Here is a 27,812-nt window from a genome sequence, read left to right as displayed (position 1 = left end):
TTGATGCTAAAATCCTACCGCGCAAGTCAAGGTGCTAGGCTTAACTGGGGAGAGGACACCTAACCTTTCACCAAAGAACTTAGACAAAGGACACCTAGAACATGGAATGCGGGTTGCCATGGTGAGGGGACTGGGGGTGGGGGGTGGGGCGGGGATGACTGTCACTTAACCTAAGATTGGGCTGGGCAAGTATTGCTGGGCTGTTTGAAAGTTCCAGACTCATCAATACACCGGAGAGCCTGGTTAGTTTGAATCTTAAAAATGCAACCCAGGGAACTGCGTATCACCAACCTGGTCCAGCCGCCCACTACCCACCCTGTCGATGCATGGCACAACTTTTCGTGCCCCACTGACCTTGTGCCACCACTGACTCCTATACACCCGGCCTTGTTTCAGCACCCTCCCTCCCACCCCTGCAGCTGTGACTGCAAAGGCCGTGGCAACGATAGTAGTTGTCGAGTGAGTCCTAGCGGCCTCCTAGCCGCCCAAGTGCTTTCCTGGCGCGGCACCCCAACTGTTGGTCCCTGCTACTGGGGCCGCGGCCGGTGACCTCGCGCGGGAGGCAGCCGGAAGCCCCTGGCGCCTGGCAACCGGCACGCATCGGGCGGGCGGGGCTGCAGCCACCGGAGCCGCAGGCCGGGCCGGGCGGGGCTGAGCGGCGGGCGTGCCGCGCTCCCGAGCGTCGCCGGGCTGCCGGCCGCCGAGCATGTTCGCCCCGAGAGCCGCGCCCCTGAGAGCGACGGGCCGCCCGCCCCGCCCCGCCGCCACGGCCAGCCCCGCGCCCAGGCCGGGTTGAGCCAGGGGATCGGGTCGGCTGGGGGCCGTCGCTGGCTCCCGCGCTGTCCGCTGCCCCCCTTGGCCCCGCCGCGGGAGCCTCAGACCTGGGCACCACCGCGGAGGTCCAGGCACGCGAAGAAGCCCCGCCCCTCCGCGGTGGATCTGCGGGGACAGTGAGTGCGGGAGATCTCCGGGGGAGCCCCGGCAGAGGGGCTCCGGGGGGCCAGAGGACCTTGCAGGGGCAGGGCTGAAGGGGAGGCGGGGGCCCAAGAGGTCAGCTGGTCAGGCCCCTTCCTGGGCAGCGGAAACTAGCTCAGCGAGGCTCGTGGGTCACTCCAGGGATTCTCTTGACGCACTTGGAGGGGAGCTGGCGGGTATGTGGGGGCTGAAGGACCGGACCAAGGCTGCTGGGCGGGGTCGGGTGAAGCGGAGAGACGGGACGAAACCCGGGCACCGAGGACAGGCCTGCCAGATCTGTACGTGTCCACACTCCTCAAGCTCCGCACAGGCTGTAGCGTGGACATCCGTGCGTCAAGTGGACACGCCCTTACAGGGTGGCCCTCCAGCCCGCCCAGGATTTAAACTGAAGCGGGGCGAGGGAGAATGTGTTTACCCTCTGCCCTTGACTGCCACCGTACTTCCCTCACTTTCCCTCTTGCACCCCGCCCTGTGGAGCAGAGCTTGGGATGGTCAGCGTCTTAGCTCTGGCCCCGTTTTCACCGCCGATTTTGCTTTGTGCCATTTCTGATTTACCTGAAGTTTGTTGTTGGTTACTTTTTTCGTGGGTTAAAAATACTGGGAAAAAATTGTGCAGTGTAGAGAGTCTGTTCTATTGTATGGGTCATTCTACCCTACAACCTTTTTGGGGTCATTAAACGTGAAAACGGAAGCCTCTGTCCAAAGAAATGCAATTTGGCCACCATTTTCAGGGTATTGTCCTCTGCGAAGCACAAGAATTCCTGCCCTGCTTTGACTTTTTATCTGCATTGCTAATGGTGAATTTAAATGGCCCTTTCCGGCGGCATTTCTTCAAACATACTCCTGACATTTCTTTTTTTAAGTTCTTACATTTTTGAAATTACATTATAATACATTAGTAGTTGTCATTCAAACAGAAGTATATAGCCTTAGAGATGAAAGCCCTCTTTACCTTTTCCTTCTTTCTTTCTAAGACTTCTTAGAATTATTTTAGTGTTTATCTTTCTACTCTTTTTGCATCTGTTTTTTCTATCATCATTGGAATCATATCTTTTGAGAAGTTGTCCTGAACTTAACATGTGGCAGATACCTTTCCCCTCAGTTTATTTAGGTCTGCATTGATGTGGTAGAGGTGATCCGTATGTAATTTATTGTATTGTAATTTACGTAACCATTCCTCATTAAGATTGGTTCCGATCTTTCCTTGTTACAAGTAATGCAACGGTGAACATTCCCATACATGGGAACAGTTCTATAAAATGAATTCCTTGAAGCAGAATTGCTGGGTCAGATGTATGTATGTAAAAAATTTTTGGTAGCATCTTGCCTTACAAAAACTCTTTAGTAATTTATATTTCCATCAACAGACGGTGTTGAGAAAAATCTGTGTTCATTATTATTTAAAAAAAAATTAAAAACATAGTTTCCACTTGTTGAATGTTTATCACATGTCCAGCACTGTGCTGAAAACTTTACATGCATTTTGAAATTTAATTCTCACTAACCCTATGAGAATCTGAGGCACTGTTATTTTCTTCATGACCCTATAGTTATGCAGCCATTGAAGGGCAGAATCAAGATTAGCATCCAGACTCATTTTACTCCAATTAAATAAAATGTGTTCTTTGTTGGGTATGAATTCCTGGTCAGTAATTGACCGGAGAATTGTGTTTCATCGGGTTATTTGAAGATTAAATGAGATCGTGCTTTTGGTGCTACAGTGTTATTAGCAGCTCTTTCCGCTCCCAACTCCTATAGAATTGGACACGGTGCAGTGCTTTCGATGATTCTCGTTTCTCTGTATTGTCTGCCTCTCCAATCACCTCTCAGCCTTTTCTTTATCTTCCTCGTTTGTGTACATTTTAAGGAAATCTGGCTTTCTTCTCCCTCTCAAGTCTTCTTTGGCAACTTTAATCCAGTCTCTGGCCTTAATTCTTACTAGGTGAACAGATAACTCTTAAAATTTCTTCTCCCAACCAAAGCTACAGTCCTCAATTCCTACAATTTAGATCCAGTTTCCATAGCTCAACCTGGATGTCCCGCACTCCTTTTATCTAAAACTGAGCTCTCTGTTGCTCTCCACCCCCAGACTAGCAATTTCTCTTTGCATGTAATTCATAATTCTCTTAGTCACCCAAATTCACAGTCTCAGTCATCTTTGACTCTTTTGTCTTTGCTGAACCTCCTAAACTCAATCAACTTGTGTTCTCACTGTTGCTACTCTAATGTGAGCCCTCTGGCCTCTTTTTAGTATAGTAACCTCTTAGATCCAGTCTCTGCCAGATCAATCTTCCTAAAGCTTAGCTGTGAATTTGCCGCACCTCTGTTCAAAACCCCACCAGTGCCTTCCTGTTGCTCAAAGAAGGAAGTGCAAACCACATTGGCTGGCATTCAGATTCGTCTGTGATCTCCCCAATCTGCCATTTCTTTATCTCTCACAGCACCCCTATCTGAACCCCCTCTGTTCTCCAGGGCATCTTTCACATCTATATCTTTTCCTGGAATGCCCATACCAACATTTCTGCCTGTCTAAATTCTATCTGAATGTCATTTTCTAGCTTTTCCAAGTCTTTTTGGAACTTCTATGTGAAAATAATATCTGCCTTCTTTTAACCCTCCTGATGTGAGATAGCTATCTCCCCTCAGGCTGTAATGTCACACTTTGCCTTCTCTTACAGTTGTATGAGTGGCTACTGTTTTTCCTTTTGGATTGGAACTTCTGTGAAGGCAGAATCTCTATTTAGTTCATCTTCGTATTTGTCATGCACATGGCATATTGATTCGCACATAGTACATGCTTAGTATATTTGAATAAGTGAGCTAATATCATCACACTTGGGCAGGTATTACTCTGTTGCTAGATACGATGACAAACAGACCTCAACGTTTTAGTGACTTAACATGCAAAAGTTTATTCTTGCTCACCTAGCAATTCCAAGGCAGGTATTCCTGGTCAGCAGGCAGCTTTCTTCCAATTGGTTGCAGGACCCAGACTCTACCATTTATTAATACTTCCCTATTATGTCACTGCAGTCAGCAGAAGGGAAGGGAGAAAGTACGGAGAAAGCGGACCTGCTTCTTAAAAGCTTCTTGCAGAGAGTATTACACATTACACTCACTCAAGTTCTGATCACAGGGAGGTAGCCATTTCTCAGAAACAACTCTATTCTCTGGAGGAGCAAGAGTTTTAGTAGACATTCCACCTTCTGTGTCACAATTTCTACTTAGGAAAACCCGTGGGACTGCGCTTGACCATCCCTTGCTCAAAACAAAAGCAAGGCTCCCACTTTCCCAATCTGGTTAGGTTAGCAAATGCTCTCTGTTGTACCACAGAAATGAAACACAGCTTTATCATCAGGATTTATCATCATGGGGGCACCTGGGTAGCTCAGTCGGTTGAGTGTCTGACTCTTGATCTCAGCTCAGGTCATGATCTCACAGTTCGGGATTTCAAGCCCTGCGTGGGGCTCGGTGCTGACAGAACAGAGCCTGCTTGGGATTCTCTCTCTCCCTCTTTCTCTCTCTCTCTCTCTGCCCCTCCCACACACTCTCTTTCTCTCTCAAGATAAATAAACTTAAAAAGAAATGTTTATCGTAATGAACTATAGCTGCTTGTTTACTTTGTTCCCCCCAACATGCTATACGCTTTTGCGTCTTCATCATTTTCGTATTTTAGCTCCTAGAACAATGACTGGCATTGTGGATAAATAAATAACTAGCTTTCTCACTGAATCCACAACTTGTCTTTATGTTCACTTGATAAATATTTTGCTTTAAACAAAGCTAAAAATAAAGATAATCTTACCATCTACCCCTTGATGCTTGGGTTATTTTCAGCCTTTTTTCTTTTCTATTATAAAAAATGCAGGATTTGACATCCTTGAAGATAAATATTTGTATATATCAATGATCCTTCCTTTAGGATAAATACTTGGAAGTGGAGTAGCTGGGCCAAAAGTATGTAAGATTATAAGGACATATATGTTGCTAGATTGCTTTCTGGAAGTATTATACCCATACATACACTGAAACTTTATGAGACCACCTGTTTTCCTTGAGCCCCATCTTACATTGTCTACTATTAGAGAAAACTCCTTGCCATTTTGATTGGCAGAAGCCGTAGCTCATTATATTATTTTGCTTTTATTTGAGAACTAGTGAACTTTTATTGACCATTTGTATTTTTTTTTTTTTTTCTGAAATGAACTATCTGTTCTTTAGTAAATACATTTTCTATAGGGTCATTTTCTTTTTCTCTTTTTTTCTTTTTTTTTTAAATTGAAAAAATATTTGGTTTTTATTTAAGAGACAGAGGGAGAGAGAGATGGTGCCTGAGTAGGGGAGGGGTAAAGAGACAGAGACACAGAATCTGCAGCAGGCTCCAGGCTGCAAGCTGTCAGCACAGAGCCCGACGCGGGGCTCAAACTCACAAACTGCGAGATCATGACCTGAGCCGGTTGGTTCCAATTGGTGCCATCCACTTGAACTATGGCAGGAAAAGAGTTCGCTGTTAAACCCTGCCAAAGTTGGACGCTTAACCAACTGAGCCACCCAGACACCCCTTTTTTATTTTTAAGTATCTTTATATATAAAAGAAATCAAATTCATCAGTGTTTTTATGTCCTCATTTGAAAAGTTATGGGAACTTCTGAGCAGTGTGGCAGAATGAGCTGACAGGGAAGGGACTCCATTGTATTTCAGTATATTTCCAATGCTGGGTAAAATATAATAAGATAATTTATGGAAATGTAGCTGAGCTAGAGACCATGGGAAGGAAATCCCCAGGTGCCACAAATGAAGGAATGCTCACATAGGAAGCCACTGTTGAGCATCTGCCGAAAGCTGGAAGTCACAAAGGAGTACTGTTCCAGTTACTATGACTGCATCACAAATTTCTCCAAAACTTAGTCGTGGAAAACAACCATTTATTGTGCTCAGGGATTCTGTGGGTCAGGAATTCGGACAGTGCACAGCAGGGACAGCTTGGCTCTGCTTCATGATGTCTGGGGCCTCAGATGGAAGAATTGAAAGCTTGGGGCTAGAATCACCTGCAGGCTCATTCATTCCCATGTCTGATGGTTGATGCTGGCTGTGGACTGAGACCTTAGCTGTGCATGTCAGCTGCAACCTTATATGGTGGCTTCTTCTTGTCACCTGGCTTCCTCACAAAATGGTGGCTGGATTTCAAAGGTGAATATCCCAAGAGAGAGCCAGCGAAAGTTCTATGACCTTTTATGCCCTAGCCTTGGAAATCATGCAGAGTCACTTCTACTATACTTTATTGACTCACAAAGTTAGTTTCAGGGAGGGGGAACACAGACCTCACCTCTTGAAGGAGGAATGTCACTATCACATTGAAGGAAGAACATGTAGGAATAGACATGTTTTAGTGCATCCTTCTTTGAAAAATTCAACCTGGTACAGACACTGAGATGATAACTACAAAAATGCCCCCTCATTGGCCTGAGGAGGTTACAAGGAAGCTTGCCATCCATTTGAACTATGGCAGGAAAAGAGTTCACTGTTAAACCCTGCACATAGACTCTGCACAGCTTCATACCCACACAGCTCAAGTCTGGTGTCTGGTGTCACATTACCACATGCTTCAGAGACCACAGTCCAGGAAATTGACATATTAACTGGTCTGGCACCTCCAAAACCCAGGGCGAGACAGAGACTAATGGAAAACTCTGTATAGCAAAGTTCTCATAGCTCAGGGAATACTAGACTCCTATAAATAGCAATCTCTTTAAAGATGAGCTCACAAAGTTTACAAATTATATAAGGAAATAAGCCCCAAAGAAGGAGACTTGGCAGATGCAGGAAATGGGAGATGTAAACCACCAAACTGAATAGAACATCATGGGAAAATAGTTAAATTTGTAATATTCAAGGAGACGAAGGCATGGAAACCATAAGGCAAGAACAGGACAGTATGAAGAAAAAGAGGAGAGGTCTAGGGTTACAGCTTTACCCCGAAAGGAAAAGAGGAAGAGAGGAAGAGGTGTTGAGTCAAGCTGTACCTCTCATACCCAGCCATTACTTGATTCTTGGCCTATGATAATAATCATGATAATTATGATAATAATAGCAGCCATCACATGTTTCTGCATATAAAGACACCTTTACTGCAGTCTGAACTGAAGGTTCGTTTTTGAGAAGTAAAGCAGCATACTAGGCATTTAGCTAGATGCTTTTTTAAAATCACCTTTAAACTTCACAATAACTCTGTAAGGTAGAGCTTATTAGTTCCCTAGGTAGGGAGACTGAGGCATGGAAAGTTTAATAAGAAAATAAATATTTTTCCCTATCCAGGAAGAGATGACAGGAATAGGGATTATATAGGTGGATGGGATGTATTGTAAGTAAGTTGCTGTCAGAAAAATGGCACCAATAGAATTGCTTCACTCAGGGTTGGCACACACCTTCAATTTGTAAAAAAACAATTATCTGTGAAGTATAATAAAGCAAAGAACAATAAAAGAAGATAAGCCTATACATGTGTGTATTATACATATTTAATATATTTAGGTTCATTGCAGTTAATATTCTTATCCACGCTTATAATTCTCATTTTTGGTCGGTTGGGAACCTTTTTAGGTTGATGACTAATGATTATAATCTTCATTGATAGATTACTAGGTCTCTGGAATGGCAGTATGTTCTAGGCTCGTCTTGTACATTTCCTTCCACAGACCTGGAATCAGCTATTTCTTCAAGAGGCCCTGGTTGTCTGTGGCTTAAGAAAAAAATTGTTTTTAATTTAAATCCAAGTTAGTTAATATATAGTATAATAATGATTTCAGGAGTAGAATTTAGTGATTCATCACTTACATACAACACCCAGTGCTCATCCCAACAAGTGTCCTTCTTAATGTCCATCACCCATTTAGCCCATCCCCCCACCCAACACCCTGCCAGCAACCGTTTGTTCTCTGTATTTAAGAGTCTCTTACAGTTTGTCTTCCTCTGTTTTTATATTGTTTTTGCTTTCCTTCCCGTATGTTCATCTGTTTTGTTTCTTAAATTCCACATATGAGTGAAATCATATATTTGTCTTTTCTGACTTATTTCCCTCAGCATGGTACACTCTAGTTCCATCCATATTGTTGCAAATGGCAAGATTTCATTCTTTTTGATCACCAGTAATATTCCATTGTATATATATAATAAATCTTCTTTATCTGTTCATCTGTCAATGGACATTTGGGCTCTTTTCCATGCTTTGGCTATTGTTGATAATCCTGCTATAAACATTGGGGTGCGTGTGCCCCTTCAAATCAGCGTTTTTGTATTTATGGGTTAAGTCACATTTTAATTATTAGGTTTAGTGGACAGAGATAGAAAACAGTTTTTTTGTCTTTTTTCTTTTTTAGATGAAAGTCTTATACTTCCAATTCGTAGTTGGGACTTCAGGGTTTTTGCTTAATTTTATTGATGATAAGTCTGTATCTTTTTCTCCCACTCTAAAAATCCTGGTTCCCATCAGCACCAGTATAAATGTTCATTTACTCAACCAGCTATCTTGAACTATAAAGTAGATACTATATATTGAGGGCATTGGAGCAGTAAGATAGAAGTGTATGGGGGTCCCTGATATCTTGGCACCAAAGCTTAGGTGTCTGGCCAGGCTTTTATCTGAGGAAAAATCTTTTGTTTAAGCACATATTTTGGATTTTCTATCATTTGAAGACTGAATAGTACAGGTGACTACTATGGGTTTCCAATTTTTAAAGGATTAGTGTATGGCAAATGCATTTAATACCAACATGTTACTGAACTTACTGTTGTCTTTGATACAGAAGACTTTTCAGAGTATTTTTCTCCCTCAAATGTTACCAAGAATGTCAACAGTTATTACTGTATTGTAGAATTGTGAAGATCTCAATTGTAGTATATTATCCTTTTTTTGATAATTTTTTTGATTTTTGATTTTTAGAAACTGGTTTTGAGGGAGTGAATAAATTTTTATGTCTACTTAATAGAATTTTAAAAGTTGTCTCCAACACATATTTTATATAGGCTATGATGTAGTGTTATGTATTGAATTTTGTCCCCCACCCCAAATTCATATGTCAAAGTCCTAACTCAACCTCCGAATGTGACCTTATTTGGAGATAGGATCTTTACAGAGGTGATCAAGTTAATATGAAGTCATTAGAGTGGGCCCTAACCTAGTATGACCAGTGCCCTTATAAAAAGGGGTAATTTGGACACAAGCCATGTATAGTGGGAAGGTGACGTGAAGACAAAGGGAGAGGACAGCCTTCTACAAGCTGAGGAGAAAGGCCTGGGACAGATCTTTTACTCACAGCCCTTAGAGCAACCCAACCCTATCGACACTGATTTTGAACTTCCAGCCTCCGGAACTGTGAGACCCTAAATCTCTGTTGTTGAAGCCACCCAGTCTGTGGTACTTTGTTATGGAAGCACTGGCAAACTTATATGTATTCTTGTTTTTTTTTGCACTGTTTCCTTATTCTGCCTGCTGTTGTTTAATAGAAACATTTTTTTAAAAATCTTTGATTGTAAAAGGCAGATATTTTTGATTCTCACTCCCCCATCTCCTCCAGGATAATGCTTCATTAGTTCTTTTCCTCTTTTGTATTTTCAATCTCTCCTTTTTGATTGTCTTTATCCTTAGAGGACTATACTCATGCTCAAGAGTCTCTCACGTTTAAATACAGCTCTTTTGGCAGTATGTTGCTCTCTGATGAAATTGGTCATCACTTCCTTTTCTTTTCCTTTTTTATTTTATTTTATTTTTTTTAATGTTTTTTTAAATTTATTTTTGAGACAGAGAGAGACAGAGCATGAGCAGGGAAGGGGCAGGGAGAGAGGGAGACACAGAATCCAAAGCAGGCTCCAGGCTCTGAGCTGTCAGCAGAGAGCCCGGCACGGGGCTCGAACTCACGGACTGTGAGATCATGCCCTGAACTGAAGTCGGACGCCCAACTGACTGAGCCACCCAGGCGCCCCTCCTTTTTTTATTTTTAAAGTTTATTCATTCATTCATTCATTCATTCATTCATTCATTCATTCATTCTTGAGAGAGAGAGAGAGACCACAGAAGGGGCAGAGAGGGAGAAGGAGAGAGAATCCCAAGCAGGCTCCACACTGCCAGTGCGTAGCCTGACGTGGGGCTTGAACTCATGAACTGTGACATCATGACCTGAGCCAAAGTCAAGAGTCAAACACTTAACCAACTGAGCCATCCAGGCATCCCACCACTTCCTTTTTCTTAAAACTCTCTTTGCCTTTGGTTTTTATTGGCACCCCTTACTTGGTTCTTCTCTTTTGCCAGTCCTTTTTGGTCTTCTCTATGGTCAACAGATTCTTCTTCTGTCTTTCAAATATTAGTTGCCTTGGACTTGCTCTTATTCTTCATAACTCTTCACTTGTACACTCCACTCACCCTGGACAGCTTGATCTGTTCTCAAGGCTCTACCTGTGCTGATGCCTACCAAACTGAATGTCTTGGCTAACCTCACTCCCACCTCTGGATATCCCCTGCTGTGAATGTCACACAGGCACCTCAAACTCATTTTATGCACAAGTGAATTTCTCTTCTCACTCACACTGGTTCCTCACCCCATCTTCCTAACTTTGTGAATAGTACCAGTCATATAGAGTCCCCAGGTCCTCTGGATGTCACCTCATTCACCTCTACCCAGCTTGGCTTTCAGTCTGCTGTTTCTTTGGTTTAGGCCTTCACTACTAATGGGTTTTGAATGACTAGATTTAGGAGAAAAGAGAGGTTGTCGCTGTTGCCTACCAGCTTTCTACTTTGTGCCATCGAAGGATGGCAATGTCATGTACTATGTTAGGGAATACTGAGGGAAACAGATTTTGATGGGGTTAACATATTTTGAGGGAAAATATCTAATAAGTAGTCATTTATATGTGCCTATTGCTCAGAAGAGAGGCCTGAAGATACAGATTTAGGATTCTTTGAAGAATGTCAAGGAAGACATTGTCACTCTGGCCATACTTAACTGCTTGCATTCCTTGTATAGAGCACTCTTTTTGATACCCCTGTGTCATCACCCAGCAGTGACACTCTAGAGTGCCCTGACCCACTCCCCCTGACCTGGATTTGGCTTAAGACTTAGCTTAAGGGTCATCTCCTCAAAGCCTTTCCTGAGAATTAACTACTCCCTTTGTGTTTCCACAGCACCCCTTATGCACCTTTTAACTTGAGATTTACTTTTTACCCAACACCAATATATTTTCTTTCCCACTCAAAACTTTTTGATGGATTTTCAGTGCACCTAGAATAAAATCCAAACTCTTTATGATGTATAAAGCCACAAAATATCTGATACCTGCTCTCTCTCCAGCCTTATCTTATTCCCCTCTTTGTTGTAAGCCATATATGTAATTTAAAATTTTCTAGAAGCCACATTACAAAGGTAAAAAGAGACAGGTGAAATTAATTTAAATAATCTATTTTACTTGATTCAACATATCCATATATTATCAACATAAAATCAAAATAAAAATGATTAATGAGATGGTTTACATTCTTTTTTTTTCCATTCAAAGTCTTTGAAATCTGCTGTGTATTTCACACTTCCAGTACACCTCACTTCTGACTAGCCACATTTCAAGCGCTCAATAGCCACATATGGCTAGTGGCTACTCTATTGGACAGCATAGAAATTGATCTTTTTCTCCTTTAGAACATGCCAACCTTATTCTGGCTTTGGGCTCTTTGCACTCACTGTTCTCTTTGCGGAGAATTCTCTCCCTCCTTACGTTTTCTCTGAATATCTCTGCTTCTGGTCCGTTTGGATCTCTGCTCAAGACCACCTCATCTATACGGTCTTCCTTAGCTACCCAGTCCAAAGTACTTCCTTCCCCTTGGCACATTGCCATGATGAACTATATAGTCAATCCTTAATATTCATGGATTCTGTATTTGCTAATTCACCTACTCGTTAAAATTTATTTGTAATTCAGAAATCAGTAGTTGTGGTGCATTCCTAGTCACTTGCAGACATGTGCAGAGTTGTAAAAAATTTGGGTTGCCTGACATACACTTTGCCACTGAGGTCGAACAAGATCATAGTCCGCCTTCTTGTTACAGTGTTCATACTGTAAGGAAATGTCCTTTTCACTATCTATTTAGTGCCATGTGTTTTCACATGTTTGTGCTTTTTTTGGTGATTTTGCTAGAAGTGTAGTGCTGAAGTTCTGTCTGGTGTTCCTAAGCACAAGAAGATGATGCTGTGTCTTATGGAGAAAATACATGTGTTAGATAAGCTTCCTTCAGGCATGAGTTATACTGCTGTTGGCCATGGGTCTGATGTTAATGACTCAACAATATATATTAAATAAGGTATATCTTTAAACAGAAACACACTACAAAGAAGTAGTATTGGTCAGTTGATAAAAATGTTGTAACCAGAGGCTCACAGGAACCTAATTTCATATTTCCTCTAGGAGCAGTGGTTCTATATCTGCTACTTTAGCGTTTATGGCAACTTTATAGGACATAACTATTGTGAATAATAAGAATCAGCTATACTTTCGTTGTATTTTATCTAAAATAAACTTTATTAATTTCTTTGCTCATTTAATGTCTGTCTCCCCTTACTAAGCTTCAGAACAGAGACCTTATCTGGTGCCTGACATAGGATTGTCATAAATGAATGAATAGATGAATAAATAATGAATAATGAACAAACATTTAATTAACATGTCCTTCTAGTTCTAAGCTAGGTGATAAAAAGATAATCTTAATTTAAAAAAATATTTGGAATATTTTTAATACAAAAAAAATGTTTAAACACAACCATGTTTTGAGGTGCCTTGAAAATATAGTAATTGTTTTGCAGCTGTTTTAAACAGTTAGTTTATCTCAATCCTGAGTCTCCTTACCATTAATTTGCAAAAGCATTTGTTTTGAGTGAGTTTTTATGGTCTGCCCTAGAACCTAATTAAAAAATCTCTTTCTCTGTGAGGTTTTTCTATCAGCCCTTTTTATTTTTTAATTTTTTTTAAAGTTTATTTATTTTGAGAGAGAGAAAGAACATGTACACAAGCAGGGGAGGGGCAGAGAGAGAGGGAGAGAATCCCATGCAGGCTCCTTGCCGGCAGACACAGGGCTCAAACCCACGAACTGTGAGATTATGACCTGAGCCGAAATCAAGAGTTGGATGCTCAACCAGCTGAACCATTCAGGTGCCCCACTCCTTTTTATTTTTTAAGACTTATAAAGTAACCTCAATTTTTCTCCCTCCACTATAGTTGGTTATGTTTTGAGGAAACATCAGATCAAAAATGTGTGTGTGTGTGTGTGTGTGTGTGTGTGTGTGTTTCCCAGCACATTCCTTAAGTTGTACATTCTTGCACCTGTGGGCTTTTTTACTCCTTCTAATTATGGAAAATTTCAAACATAGACAAAAAACTGTAGAGATAATAGTATGATGAACCCTCTTGTATTCATTGTGTGAACCTTTTTAAAAATACTCCATGTTAAGAAAGTTTTCTCTTAACCTGGTTTGAAAAATACCCCAAGAGGCATTTAATTGTTAGTCTCTGGTTGTTTCTTCTGTCCTGATAGAGAGGTTACTAAGAAGAGAAGGAGGGTCTGGCTTGAGGCTGAAAGAAAACTCTCTGGTCATTTTCACCTTTACAAGTAAAAGGAGAAAGAAGGACTTAGAATAGAGTATGGATTGTGATTCTAAGAGTCTTTTAAGACTTTGAAAATTATAATTTACTCCATATTTGTCATTTAAAAAAATTTTTTTTGATTAAAATTTTAGTTAACATACAGCGCAATATTGGTTTCAGGAGTAGAATTCAGTGATTTATTACTTACATACATTTTTTAACATTTTAATTTTTTTGTGGTAACATGAGATTTACCCTCTTAACATATTTTTAAGTGTAAAATACAGTATTGTTGTCTATAGGTACAATGTTGAACAGCAGATCTCTAGAATTTACTCATCTTGCATAATCGAAACTTTATACCCACTAATTAGCAGCTCCCCATTTTCTCCTCCCCCCAACCCCTGGAAACTACCATTCTGTACTTCTATGAGTTTGACTATTTTAGATACCTCATATAAGTGGAATCTTGCAGTATTTGTCTTTCTATGATTGGCTTATTTCACTCAGCAGAATGTCCTCAAGGTTCATCATGTTGTTACATATTTCAAGATTTTGTTCTTTTTCTGTGGCTGATTAATATCTCATTGTATATATATGTATATGTATATGTATATGTATATGTATATGTATATGTATATGTATATGTATATGTATATATATACATATACATATATATATATACATATATGTATGTATGTGTATATATATATATACACCACATTTTCTTTATTCATTCAGGTGTTGATGGATTTTTAGATTGTTTTCACATCTTGGCCATTGTAAAGAGTGCCAACAGTGAGTATGGGAGTGCCGGTATCTCTTCGATATTCTGATTTCAGTTATTTTGGGTTAATACCCAGAAGTGGGATTGCTGGATCCTAGGGTAGTTCTACTTTTACTTTTTGAGGAACCTCCATACTCTTTTCCATAGTGGCTGCACCATTTTGCATTTCCACCAATAGTGGACAACAGTTCCAATTTCTCTACATCCTCATCAATACCTGTCTTTAAGAAAATTTTTTTAGGGCGCCTGGGTGGCTCATTCGGTAAAGTGTCTGACTCTTGACTTCAGCTCAGGTCATGATCTCGAGGGTCATGGGATCAAGCCCCACATCAGGCTCTGTGCTGACAGTGTGGAGCCTGCTTGGCGTTCTCTCCCTCTTTTTCTGTTCCCCTCCCCTGCTAGCACTCACTCTCTCTCTCTCTCTCTTAAAATAAATAAACATTAAACAATTTTTTTCTAGTAGCTATCATAATAGGTGTTAGTTGGTATCTCACTGTGCTTTTGATTTGCATTGCCCTGATGGTTAATGACATTGAGCATCTTTTCATACACCTTTTGGCCATTTGTATGTCTTCTTTGAAGAAATGTCTATTCAAGTCCAAGCCCATTTTTAACCAAGGTTATTAGTTTTGTTTTGTTTTGTTTTGCTTTGGAGTTATATATTTTGGATATTAGCCCCTTATCAGATATGTGATTTGCAAATATTTTCTTCCTAATGTTTTTCTCCAGAGGTTTCCTTTTCACTCTGTTGATTGTTTCCTTTGCTATGCAGGAGCTTTTTAGTTTTATGTAGGTCCCACTTATCTATTTTTTGCTTTTAAATCCTGGGTCTTTGGTGTTATATCCGTAAAATCCTTGCAAGATCAATGTCATGAAGATTTTCCCCTATGTTTTCTTATAGGAGTTTTACAGTTTTAGGTCTTAGGTTTAAGTCTTTAATCCATTTTGAGTTGATTTTTGTACATGGTGTAAGGTAAGGGTTCAGTTTCATTCTTTTGCATGTGGATATCTAGTTTTTCCAATGACATTTGTTGAAGACATTGCCTTTTCCTTATTGTGTACCCCTTGGTATCCTTGTCAAAGATCAGCTGACTGTATACATGTCGATTTATTTCTGGATTCTATTCTTCCCGTGGTCTGTTTTTTCTAACAGTACCATATTGTTTTAATTACTTTAGCTTTGTGATATATTTTGCAATTAGGAAGTTTGATGCCTCCAGCTTGATCTTCTTTCCAAGATTGTTTTGGCTATCTAGGGTCCTTTGTGAAGCCATATGAATTTTTGACTTGTTTTACTATTTATGTAAAAAATGCATTGGGATTTCAATTGCATTGAATCTGTTGATCATTTTGGGTAGTATGGTTATTTGGACAAAATTAAGTTCCAGTTTGTAAACATGGGGGATGTCTTTCCATTTGTTTTTGTCTTTAATTTTTCATCAGTGTTTTTCAGTGTATAAGTTGTTCTCTCCTTGGTTAAGTTTATTCCTAAGTATTTTTTTCTTTCTGATGCTATTGTAAATTTGGTTGTTTTCCTAATTTCCTTTTCAGATAGTTTATTGTCAGTGTATAAAAGTGCAAGTGATTTTTGTTTATTGATTTTGTATCCTGCAACTTTGTTGAATTCCTTTATTTGTTCTATCATTTTTTGGTGGAGTCTTTAGGGTTTCTGTCATCTGTATATAGGGATGGTTTTACTTCTTTTCCAGTCTAGATTCCTTTTTTTCCCTGATTACTCTGGCTATTACTTATAGTTGAATAGAAGCGGTAAGAGTGGTCATCCTTGCCTTATTCCTTACCTTAGAGGAAAAGCTCTTGATTCTTCACCATTGATTGTGACATTAATTGTGGACTTTTCATGTATAGCCTTTATAATGTTGACCTAATTTCTCTCTATTACTAGTTTGTTGAGATTTTATCATGAAAGAGTGTGGAATTTTATCAAATGCTTTTTCTGCATCTATTGAGATGATCATGTGATTTTTTTTTATCCTTTATTCTATTAAAGTGGTATATCACATTAATTTTGGGGTGTTGAACCATCCTTGCATCCCAGAGATAAGTACCACTTGGTTATTGTGTATAATGGTAATATATTTGAGAGAGTCCTAAGCATTTTATTGTCTTGTACACAATAACTTGCCATTGGACTTCAGTTTTTTTTATATTGCTAAATATCTGTGACCTAGGATTTGAAAGAATTCATTAAAATGTTTTAAAGGACTCCTACATCTGTTTTAGCTACATTATTAAAGGCCTCTTACTTTAAAATCCCAAGAATATGTATTTACATGTTATAAGTGAACTTTTCATGTAAGTCTATGTTAGTATTTACTCTGCATGATGGAAAACAAATTAGAAAGAGTATTTATCTCTGCAATACTTTTTTTTTTTGTGTGTATTTTGTGTCCTGTATCTGAAGCAGCATCTCACTTTCATCAACACTGCTGAAAGAAGAAGAAACAATGCCAGTGTTATCCCCTGAAATCAAATTTGATACTTCTAATGTCACCAGAAATTCCCTTGACTGTTTTCTGTTTGAGAGTAGTTGGAGGAAAGCAGTTTTGGAAACACAAAAAATGAAGAAAGGTAACTTGTTTTTTTACAATTATTTTGCTGAAGAAAATATAGCAATAGTGCCTTCAATTTACACATGTATTTTTTTTAAGCAGTCGAGAGACATAATTTTTGTAACATTTATGTCAGGATAATATCCTGAGCTTATGGAAAATAAAAATGGAAGCAAATTAGAATTAATTTACTTAATGTAATTCTGTAATCATGATGGAAGCAAATTTTGAAGAACTACTTCTCTTGATATCAGTGCAGTAATATCTCCATTGAGTCATTCTACTTTTCCTAAATTGTGTTTGTTTTTAAGCACCTCAAGTTGGTTTTTATGTTTTAAGAAACCCAAATCTTTGACAGCACCTTTTTGTATTAGTAATTCTAACCAAAACTTTGGTTTTTGTGTGAGTTATATGGAAAGTATCTTATATTCTATAGATGCTCGATAAAGACTGATTTGAGGACTTTTGATATGTGTATGAATGTATTAATAGCTTAATTTTAATTTATATTTCAAGTTATATTATCTTATTTATCCTGAATTCTGTTTTCAGCTTTATAAGTAGAGATGTATTTCTTCAAAATCACAAAATTCAAACTCCCCAACCCATTTCATCACTCCTGGTTTTGAATGTGTTGCTCTATTTCTTCAACGTTTTCACTAGATTCCCATTAAAGATACTTTAATTTATCTGCCCTTTTATACCCAAATCTAATTGCTGAAAAGAAAATTTGTATGTTTTTTGATCAGGAGAAGCAATTTTTTTTTTTCCAAATGAGAAAATATCAAACGTTGCAAAATAGCATTTGGAACATTTAATATAACTCCAGTCCCATTAGATACTATTTTTATTCCTGTGCTAGACTTACTTAGTAGGGAAAGCTTAAGGGGCATCTGGGTGGCTCATCAGTTAAGTGTCCGGCTCCTGATTTTAGCTCAGGTTATGATCTCAGGGTCAAGGGATCAAGCCCCGCATCAGGGTCTGCATTGAGCGTGGAGCCTGCTTGGGACTCTCTTTCCCGCTCTCTCTGCCCCACCGCCCCCCCCCCCCCCCCCCCCGCTTAAAACAAGAAAAGAGAGAGGGGAAGTTTAAAAACCAATTCTCAACATTTAATTTAAAGATCACCCGAACCTTTAATTTCTTAATCTGTTTTTTTTCCATTCATTGCCTTCATTTTGAAATTGTGTTTTGTTTTGTTTTAATAATTTGACAGTGTCTTTGTCCAATTTTATGTGAGGTCAATAGGAGAAGCAATCTTGATGCTTCAGTGTTAGTGTTCCTAGATTTGATATGAAATTTTGCAGAGAGAAAATTAAAATCAATGCCTGAAGTAAAAGTCATTTATCTGTCATTGCTAGCTCAATAATCATGTATTTATACCTCTTACTTTACATAAAAGCAGGAAGGTAGAAAGACTTAAAATAGCAGGTAATATAAGAGTCTTAAAAGTGCTTTTAAACTCTATTTCAACATAAATGTCTCTAATATTCTGGAAATTATAATTATATAAAATAATGAGGCAGGGGACAGTGACGACTGGGAGATCCATGAAGCTGTCCTTTTTCCTTATTCTACTTCTTAATCAGCCCCTTAATCATCTCTTCCCTACAGTCCCTATAGTAGGAGTTAAAAGGTATTCTCTTGGGAAAGACATTAGATAAATTACAGTAGCTTTATTTTTCTCTACTTAATGACTGATTTAGTATATTGTATTATGTGTTTTAGTATGTCACAAAAGAAGACATTTCATGAAGAAATATAGTTGATTATGATACTATTTTTAATTTGAATACACCACAGCATTTGGTCTAGAAGACCTCAAAGAATGTGTCAAAATGCCATATTTACCAGGACTGCAAAGGTGCCAAAAAAGTGTAAGTTCAAGTCCACTGGAAGTTCATCCAAGACTGCTGGATACTGATACCGAGATGCCTCCAGTCAGGTACACCATTTCTACTCAATTCTCTTTCATTTGACATTTTCTTGTAGTAACAGCTAAATGTAGAGGTTTCCTGGCTAGTGAATTTAATTCTTTCTTGCCCACTAATATTTTTTTTTCATAAAAGACTTCATTTTTTAAATCTAAGGTAGCAGTTTTACTCAGTTTGACAAGTAGGCACTTTTCTCAGTTTTCAAGTGACATTGCCTGAAAGGATTTAAGGAAATCCTTTTGAAAGTATTTGTTGCCCTAGAATAGATTGCCTATGAGAATACTGGGATTTTTCACAATGAAAATAAATGAACTCTTTGCAATATTTTGTTTCTAGTTTGACTGATGTAGTGTGAGGGGAGATTCTAAATGAGATGTCAGCCTAATGAAAACTCTGCACTGACTATCAGAATGGAGTTTGTCAGCCAGAAAAGTCCCACCCACTTTGAATATTGGCGTTTAAAAACATTATCATAATTGCCTTCCTTTTTATAAATCAGACTGACTGACATACCATTAAAAGAAAACCCCTTTCTCCAAAGGGATCCATAGTAAGACAGTCTCGTACTCTATTTTGTTGCTGCTTTGGTTTATGTATTTATTCATCAGGTATTTATTGCATGTCTAGTACTTGTTCACTCTGCCAGCCTGAAAAAGACGAAGCATTTATAGTCGTCTGTGTTGTTACTCTCTTTAGGGGAAAATTTATGTTTTCATATTCTCTTCCTGCTATAGTGTGCTTTAAAGTCAGCTAGTTATACGTAGCACACAAATATCGAAGTCTTAGAATATATTTCTTGAGCTTTCCACTAGTGTTACTGTTCTTGCTAATTACTCTTGAAATAAATTTTGGTCATATAAATGGAGAACTACAATATGCTAAAAATGAAAACTTGTGCATTATTTATGAAATTATGAAAACAAATAAGAACTTTGAAGAAAATTTGGAAAAAGAAAAACAATGCTTTGATAATATGCCTATCCTCACATATCCATTTTTATTATCGAGTGTTGGTTCTCTTTTCTTCCTCATTTTCATGGACTTTTATTTTAGCTGTGATTTTAGTGTACTTACAATTTTTTACTCTGCCTTTTTAACTTATTATCACATATATTCACTTTTTCAGGTCAGTGCATAATCTTCAGACAGTCCTTACTGGCTACATTATATCCCACTGATAGATCCATGGTTTATTTAACCATTTCCTATCATTGTACTTACAAGTTGCTTTGACTTTTTGGTTTCCTAAGTAATATCACAATGAACAACAGCATACATGAAGCCTTTCTCATCATTTTTAATATTATCTGAGGGCGGGTTTCCAAGCTATAAAAATATTAAAAGCAAAATTACTCTTTCTTCCATGAGTCAATGATGCAATAAGGCAGATTGAGGGATAGTGGAAGAGAAAGAGTAAGCTGCTAGTGGAGTAGATAATGGGAAAAGAGGAGGAATGGCAGGGATAGAAAGGAGAGAGGCTTTTGGAAACATGAGTAAAATACCTGCTTAAGGACAGTGAGTTTCCATCTTTACTGACACACCTGTTTCCCTAACATTCACCTTACTCTTGTCATTTTCATCGGGAGCCCCAGGGCCCTTTGAGGAGGGTGTAGGACTGCCTCTGGCAATGGACTTTTCTTGGTACAGACCAGTCTTGTTACCCTTCTTCCAATGCATATGATCCATCTTTAAGAAACTGGAAGCCCCGAAAGCACTCCTTGTATTAGCCCAATTACCTCTTAATTTTAAGTCTTCATTTTACTTCCTACTGTTTTCACTCTATTTCAGCTTTTTTTTCTTCCCATTTGCGATTTAGCTGTCTGTGCAATGACTCCTCACCATTTTACATGGACTCAAGTGTGAATTTACGTAGTCAGTGAGAGATCATTTCAATATATTAAATTCATGCTATGACAAGTATCCTTCATATACGAAGTACAAGAATGGTGGCTTCGTGCCGTCATGTTTATGAAGTGCTTGGCAAACGTAAATGTTAGTTCTCTTCACTGTCTTTGAAACAAGTGTCTTTATTTTAGCCCTTCTGGTGACAACCTGTCGAGTTGCCTGCAAGTATTTTATTCTCCTCTGCATATTGCACAGTGTCCTGTGAGGGAACAGCCGTGGCAAAGCAGGAAAGTAACTCATTTTTCTTTGTCTTGTGTACAACCCCTTAACACCTTGTTTCCCTCCATAGGAATATTTGTGAACATTTGTTTTTAAAATGTGGATAAAAGTTTGTGTTTTCAATTTTCTTTAATTATAATCATACATTTTCAGTGACTTTCAAGGCACATTCTGGTAATATAACTGATAGCGGTAATCCTAGAGGTAAAGGGCTTCTAAAAGTTCTGGCTGACTTCTAAAGTTTAATATAGTTACAGGAAGTTTGCAGTTCACATGGATTATCTCCCCCACAGCAGATCCAATCATGACACACTTCCTCTAATAACCCACTTGTTATGCAGGTCTGTTCCAGTAGGAACAAAAGTTAATTAAGATAAAATTCAGATTTTATGGTGATTAATAGGTAAAGTGTGCACAAATAAGTGATAGTTGATGTTTGGCATATCTAGATACTCTCTTAATCTAATCTTGACTACCTTCCTCTTAGCATTCCCTGAATCATGATTAGATAAAGTTTAGATAAAAGTAAGATAAATAGGGGAGCCTGGCTGGCTCAGTTGGCTAAGCATCCGACCCTTAGTTTCGGCTCAGTTCATGATCTCATAGCTTTGTGGGTTCAAGCCCCGCCTGGGGATCCACACTGAGTGTGGAGTCTGCTTGGGATCCTCTCTCTCCCTCTCTGCCCCTCCCCAACTTGCGCTGTCTCTATTTCTCTCAAAATAAACAAATAATTAATAAACTTAAAAAAATAAGATAAATACGGGAAAAGTTAGATATAACACTTACCTACTGGTAAAATTTATTAACAAAAACGGACGGATTGAGTTGGTTCGTATCTGCTTCTGATTGGATTAGTTACAATAGAATGAATTCGCCTTCTTTAATGTTTATTCATTTTCCATGTGATGTCTTTCACCAAGTGAGACAACTTCTTATCTCTTACTATGTATTTTAAATTAGTGTACTCTGGGACGTCTGGGTGGCTCAGTCGGTTAAGTGTAAGGGTCCAACTTTGACTGAAGTCATGAGTTCAAGCCCCACATCTGATTGTTTGTTGTCAGCACAGGACCTGCTTCCTATCCTCTGTCTCCCTCCCTCTCTCCCCCTCCCTGTTTGTGCATGCTCGCTCTCTCTCTCTCTCTCTCTCTCAAAAATAAGTAAACATTAAAAATTTTTTAAAAAATTAGTGTACTGTGGATTTATATAAACTTATTTTATGAAAATATATAATTTTAGGACAAGGAAGACTAAGGAGACATGCACTGTAGTACCAATTCAGGAGAAACCAAAGGGTAAGTTGGCTCATTTTTTTTCTCCTACTACATGTAATAGGTTGTTTAATGTTTATATTTTTAACTTCCTTTCTTTCCACTGATTTAATTGCTTTGCTCTGTTAATGCTTCTTTTAAGCTTTGTCTATTTTGTAAACTTAGTGGATGCTATGTCCCATGTGCACATACCTTTATTATCTCAGGACCCTGGGATAGGCTCTCACCATCTCTCATGTGGGCCATGGCACAGCCTGCATAGCATTTGAGTTTCTGACTTTTGAAATTTTTCAAAGCTGTGGCAATGTGATGCTGAGACACTGAGTGTAGTTCCCCAGGAAGGAACTTGATGATGCCACTCTCACTGTTAAGGGTGCATGTTGCCTCCAAAATGGCTTGCTGCAAAGCAAACACTGAATGCTATTTCTGTTTTTATCTTTTTAAAATAAAAGTGAAAATCTTCATTGGACTTCTTTCAGTTAGCAAAAACAGGTACTAATGTCAGTGTTTCATAAAAGTGAAGTGGCTTAGTATGAACTTTTGAAAGGCTGGGGAATACCTGTATCATATAGCTGTAAAAAAGGAAATCCTATTTGTTGTGACAAAATGGTTAAATCCAGAGGGCATCATGCTTAGTGAAATAAGCCAGACAGAAAAAGACAAATGTTGCATGGAACTTTTTTCTTACTGGAATCAATCGCTTATATGTGGAATCTCAAGGGGGGAAAAAAAAGCTCAAGTATATGGAATAAAATGGTGGTTACCAGGGTTTGGGGCTGGGGCAAATGGGGAGATGTTGATACAAAATTACAGCTCTGAGATGAATAAGTTCTGGGGATCTAATGTATAGCCTAGTAACTGTAGTTAATAATACTGTAATGTGGACTGAAATCTGCTAAGGTAGTAGATCTCAAGTGTTCTCATCTCCTTCCAGAAAATGTAACTATGAGAGGTGATGGACGTGTTAATTAACTTAATTGTGGTAATCATGTAACAATGTATATGTATATCAAGTCATGTTTTATACCTTAAATATATACAATTTCTATTTGTCAAATATACTGCATTAAAGTTGGGGAAAAAGTGGAAAACAACATCATAGGATTAGTAAGACGAAAGGTCATTAGAAAATACCCAGTTAAAGTGAAGGGAGAAAAAACATAATACTGAACAGAGTGTGCAAGTCATTATGTGACAAGGTAAACCTGCTTTACATGTGTGTAATTCTAATTCCAGAATAAGAGAGAGAGTAGGACAGAAACACTATTTACATACTGACTGATAAGTTCCCAAATTGATGAAAAATACAAAGGCACAGATACAAGAAGTTCTATGAATCCTCAGCAGGATAGAAACAAAGAAAACCACAGGTAGGCACATCATAAGAAAAAGACTAAATTAAAACAAAACAAAAAACTCAAAAGAGAAAAAACAAATGTTACTTTCAAAGGAGCAATGGTAAGACACACAACTGACTTTTTAAATGTAGACAATGGAAGCAAGAAGACAGTGGAATGGCATTTTCAAGTGGTAAAAGAGAGTAACTGCCAAACTTGAATTGTATTCAATTCAGTGAAAATATTTTTAAAAGTAAAAGTGAAACAAATACATTTTCATTCAGATAGAAGTTGAAAGAATTTCTTTTCTGCAGAGCTTCACTAAAAAATATTAAGGGAGTAATGATACAAAATGAAAGTACAACTTGGGAAGGAATGAAAAGCGGTAGCGGTAGTGTTACGAAGTTTAAAAATATATGTAGAAATAATATACTTGACAATAGTAGCACAGAGGTAGGAGGGACATATGTGGAGTTAAAATATTGTAAGATACTTGCATTATCTGGAAAATGGTGAAATAACAAACTTAAAGTAGATTGTAATATATCAAAGAGACGTGATAATCTGGTAACCACTAAAAGAACAATAAAATAATACAAGTAACAAGCTAATAATAGAAAGGGGAAATATGATAAATAACAAGAAAATACTTGATCATTTCAAAAGAGGACAAGAAAGGAGGAAAAAAGGAACATAAAACACAAGACAAATAGAAAACAACTAGTGAGATTGAAGATTTAAAGTTAAACATAACAACAATTACATTAGATGTAAGCAGACTAGATATTTCAATGAAAGAACAAAGTATCAGACTGAGAAAAATAACTATATGTTGCTTACAAGAGGCATACCTTAAATTTAAGGGCAAGAAGGATCAAAAGTGCAAGGATGGAAAAATATAAGCCATGCAAACACTAATAAAAAGAAATGTGTAGGTACACTAATATCAAACAAAATAGACTGCAAGGCAAGAATTATTATTTTAATATTGATCCAATCATTTTAATTTTAGGATTTATAAGGCATTCTAATTCTTCAATCAATTTTGGTAAGTTATATTTTCTAAAATTTTTTGCATTGTATAGAATTTTTCAGATACATTGGCACAAATTTAGTTTTTATTCTATCTGTACTATCTATCTCTTTTTTTTAAGATTTTATTTTTATTTATTTTTATTTTTATTATTATTTTTTTAAGATTTTATTTATAAGTAATCTCTGCATCCAATATGGGGCTCACAACTACAATCCTGAGATCAAGAGTCACATGCTTTACCTGTTCCTCTTTTTCTTTTCTTAATGTTTATTTATTTTTGAGAGAGAGAGGGAGACACAGAATCTGAAACAAGCTCCAGGCTCTGAGCTGTCAGCACAGAGCCTGATGCAGACCTCAAACTCACAAACCGGGGAGATCATGATTTGAGCCAAAGTCAAATGCTTAACCGACTGAGCCACCCAGGCATCCCCAACCTTTTCCTCTTTTTTAATGCTATTTCTTTGTGCCTTCTGCATTTTTTTGATTGCTCTTATGAGACTTTTCTCTTTTATTAGTCTCTTCAATCAAGAACTTATCTAAAAACTCTTTCTTATTGTAAATTTGTTTTCTACTTCGTTGATTTCTTCTCTTTCCTGTATTAGCTTTTGTCTTCCATGTTCTTTGGGTTTATTATTCTCCTAATGTATATCTTATATCTAGCTTATTAATTTTCAACGCTTCTTTTCTGACACAGAGATTTTGGGTTTAAACCTCTGCATGTATAACTTCTGTTGCATTGCACAAGTTTTGTAATATTTTATTATTTAGTTACAGATATTTTAATGTTTATTTTGATTTCTTTTTTGACTGATGAATAATCTAGAATGTATGTATAAATTTCTAAGTATTTGAGAATTTAAAATTTATCTTATTATTGACAACTTTCAACTTAACTGCAATTTTGAAATTTTTTGACATTTGCTTATGGTCTAGAATATAGTGCATTTGCAGCCAGAGGTTTTTCTTTTAATGCTTATTTATTTTGAGAAAGAGATAGAGAGCAAGCAGGGGAGGGGCAGAGAGACAGGGAGACAGAGAATCCCAAGCAGACTCTGTGCTGTCAATGCAGAGCTGGACGTGGGGCTTGAACTCACAAACCGTGAGATCATGACCTGAGCTGGAATCAAGAGTTGGAGGCTTAACTGACTGAGCCACCCAGGCACTCCACCAGAGTGTTTTTCTAAGCGTCAGGTTCATTGTACTGCTAAGAACGGTATCCTGATCATATTCTTCCCCTCTATCTCTTTGTCTCTCTCTGAACTTTCTACTTATGTTATACACTCAAATAACAAACCAAACCAAAAATAACAACCATACTGGAGAACTGTAGATAGTTTTTCTGATACGTGACCATTTGAAATTAAATAGTAGTATTTTAAAACAGTTTGAATCTTATATTTTCAAAGTTTTATATGTTTTGTAATAGAAGTATTTATACATAGTTACATATTTAGAGCAATAGGTAGTATTTGCATAGGAAGTTTGATTATGATGAATCTGGGTTCAAATCCTTTGCCCTTGGCAAATTTTTTAGCCTTGGTAAATCTTCTTTTTATATCTGTGGTCCAAGATACTACTAGTTACCTATTTTATAGTGTTGCATGGATGAAATAAATGTAAAGTACTTGGCCCAGAGAGATCATTCAATATATGTTATCTATTACTATTATTACTACCACTCTATAATAGAAGCTTGAGTAATGCTGTTCAGTTAGTGAATGATTATTTTACTTTACAATTTTACTATTTTACTAAACCTAGCATTTATGAGAAACAGCATATTTGGAGAAAATAACTTGATGAGCATATAAGTTATGAAACAAGTTAATTATTTATGGAGATTGTGCCTTTTGCTTTGGAATAAATTCCACAGCCATCCCATGTTTTAAGAAATACCTAGTCAGGGAGTACCTGGGTGACTCAGTCAGTTAAGTGTCTGACTCTTGATTTTGGCTCAGGTCATGATCTCATGGTCATGGGATCAAGCCCCATGTTGGGTTCTGTGCTGACAGCGCAGAGCCTATTTGGGATTTTCCCTCTGCCCCCCCTCTCTCTGCCTCTTTCCTGCTTGTACACATGCATGCATGCTGTCTCTCTCAAAATAAATAAACATTAAAAAAAAAGAAGTGCAGACTCAGATTTAGTTTTATATGATTAAATACAAACATATAGGTTGTTTTAGTTAAATATTTTTTGAGATGATGTAATATCACACTCACTTTAGAAGGTAAACACTTTCGGGGCGCCTGGGTGGCTCAGTCGGTTAAGCGTCCGACTTCGGCTCAGGTCACGATCTCGCGGTCCGTGAGTTCGAGCCCCACGTCGGGCTCTGGGCTGATGGCTCAGAGCCTGGAGCCTGCTTCCGATTCTGTGTCTCCCTCTCTCTCTGCCCCTCCCCTGTTCATTCTCTGTCTCTCTCTGTCTCAAAAATAAATAAACGTTAAAAAAAAATTTAAAAAAAAAAAAAGAAGGTAAACACTTTCTATTTCTAATTCAAAGAATGTGATATATCAAAAACTAGTAGTGTTTAATGGTCATTTGAGAAAGAGTTTGTTTATTTATTTATTTATTTATTTATTTAGAGAAAGAGATAGTTTAGAGCATAGCATTCCATGCACTAACTTAACTTTAATAGCTGATTTCTTTTTCTTTACAGGTTCTGGTTTCAGCGATCCTCTTGCTGGAGCACCATCTCAATTCTTACAGAGACTTTCCAAAATGGCCATATTGGAGTATGATACCATTCGTCAGGAAACTACTAGAAGATCAAAAAAAGGCAAGAAACGAGACCTGCGAGACTGCTGATAAATATCACGTGGTATGATGCTTTCTTCACTGATATGTAGGGTTTATATATTTTTCCCTCCTTTTTCTTTTTTTGATCTGTGATATGATGTGCAATGATTTACATAAAAATGGAAATGTAAATAGGAAATAAATATTTTATGTAATATACAGAATTGTTTGTATTTCATTAACAACTACAAAAAAGAAATTTAAGTTATAGTCTATAGGAACACAACATAGGAGAAATTACATTCCATGAACTTCATGCTCATTGATTGTGTCCTTTGACTCAATTTGACACATGTATTTTGAGTGCCTATCTGCACAGTAAATGACTTTGCAGGGAATTTCAGAAAGATTCAAGACAGAGTGAATAATT

At 37.8% G+C, this 27,812-nt stretch overlaps 1 protein-coding gene across 7 annotated transcripts; it reads left to right on the top strand.

Moving 5' to 3' along the window:
* The first annotated feature begins 158 nt into the window (after nt 1-158).
* Nucleotides 159-27,599, top strand: CF2H8orf89 (chromosome F2 C8orf89 homolog). 7 transcript variants are annotated; one of them, XM_078441410.2, is made up of 7 exons: nt 159-242; nt 16,806-16,969; nt 18,751-18,892; nt 20,918-21,015; nt 22,244-22,297; nt 24,623-24,658; nt 27,303-27,599. In XM_078441410.2, the coding sequence occupies exons 2-7, from the start codon at nt 16,846-16,848 to the stop codon at nt 27,449-27,451; spliced, it is 603 nt and encodes a 200-aa protein (XP_078297536.1). In that variant the 5' UTR covers nt 159-242; nt 16,806-16,845; the 3' UTR covers nt 27,452-27,599. The 7 variants fall into 7 exon arrangements, with proteins under 7 accessions (XP_078297536.1, XP_078297537.1, XP_078297539.1 ...); XM_078441411.2 differs by having other exon boundaries at nt 175-242; nt 16,803-16,969; XM_078441409.2 differs by lacking the exon at nt 159-242 and adding an exon at nt 619-950.
* Nucleotides 27,600-27,812: the final 213 nt, after the last annotated feature.

Source organism: Panthera onca, chromosome F2, assembly GCF_046562875.1.
Source record: "Panthera onca isolate mPanOnc1 chromosome F2, mPanOnc1 haplotype 2, whole genome shotgun sequence".
Taxonomy (NCBI): domain Eukaryota; kingdom Metazoa; phylum Chordata; class Mammalia; order Carnivora; family Felidae; genus Panthera; species Panthera onca.
Note: the sequence above shows the minus strand (reverse complement) of the source record. Positions and strands in the feature narration are given on the sequence as shown.

Coding starts and splice junctions, on each gene's coding strand:
- CF2H8orf89 (XM_078441410.2), top strand. CDS start 16,846: ATGCCAGTGTTATCCCCTGAAATCAAATTTGATACTTCTAATGTCACC. Junction 18,893..20,917: donor ACCGAGATGCCTCCAGTCAG/GTACACCATTTC, acceptor TCTTTATTTTAG/CCCTTCTGGTGACAACCTGT. Junction 21,016..22,243: donor ACAGCCGTGGCAAAGCAGGA/AAGTAACTCATT, acceptor ATAATTTTAGGA/CAAGGAAGACTAAGGAGACA.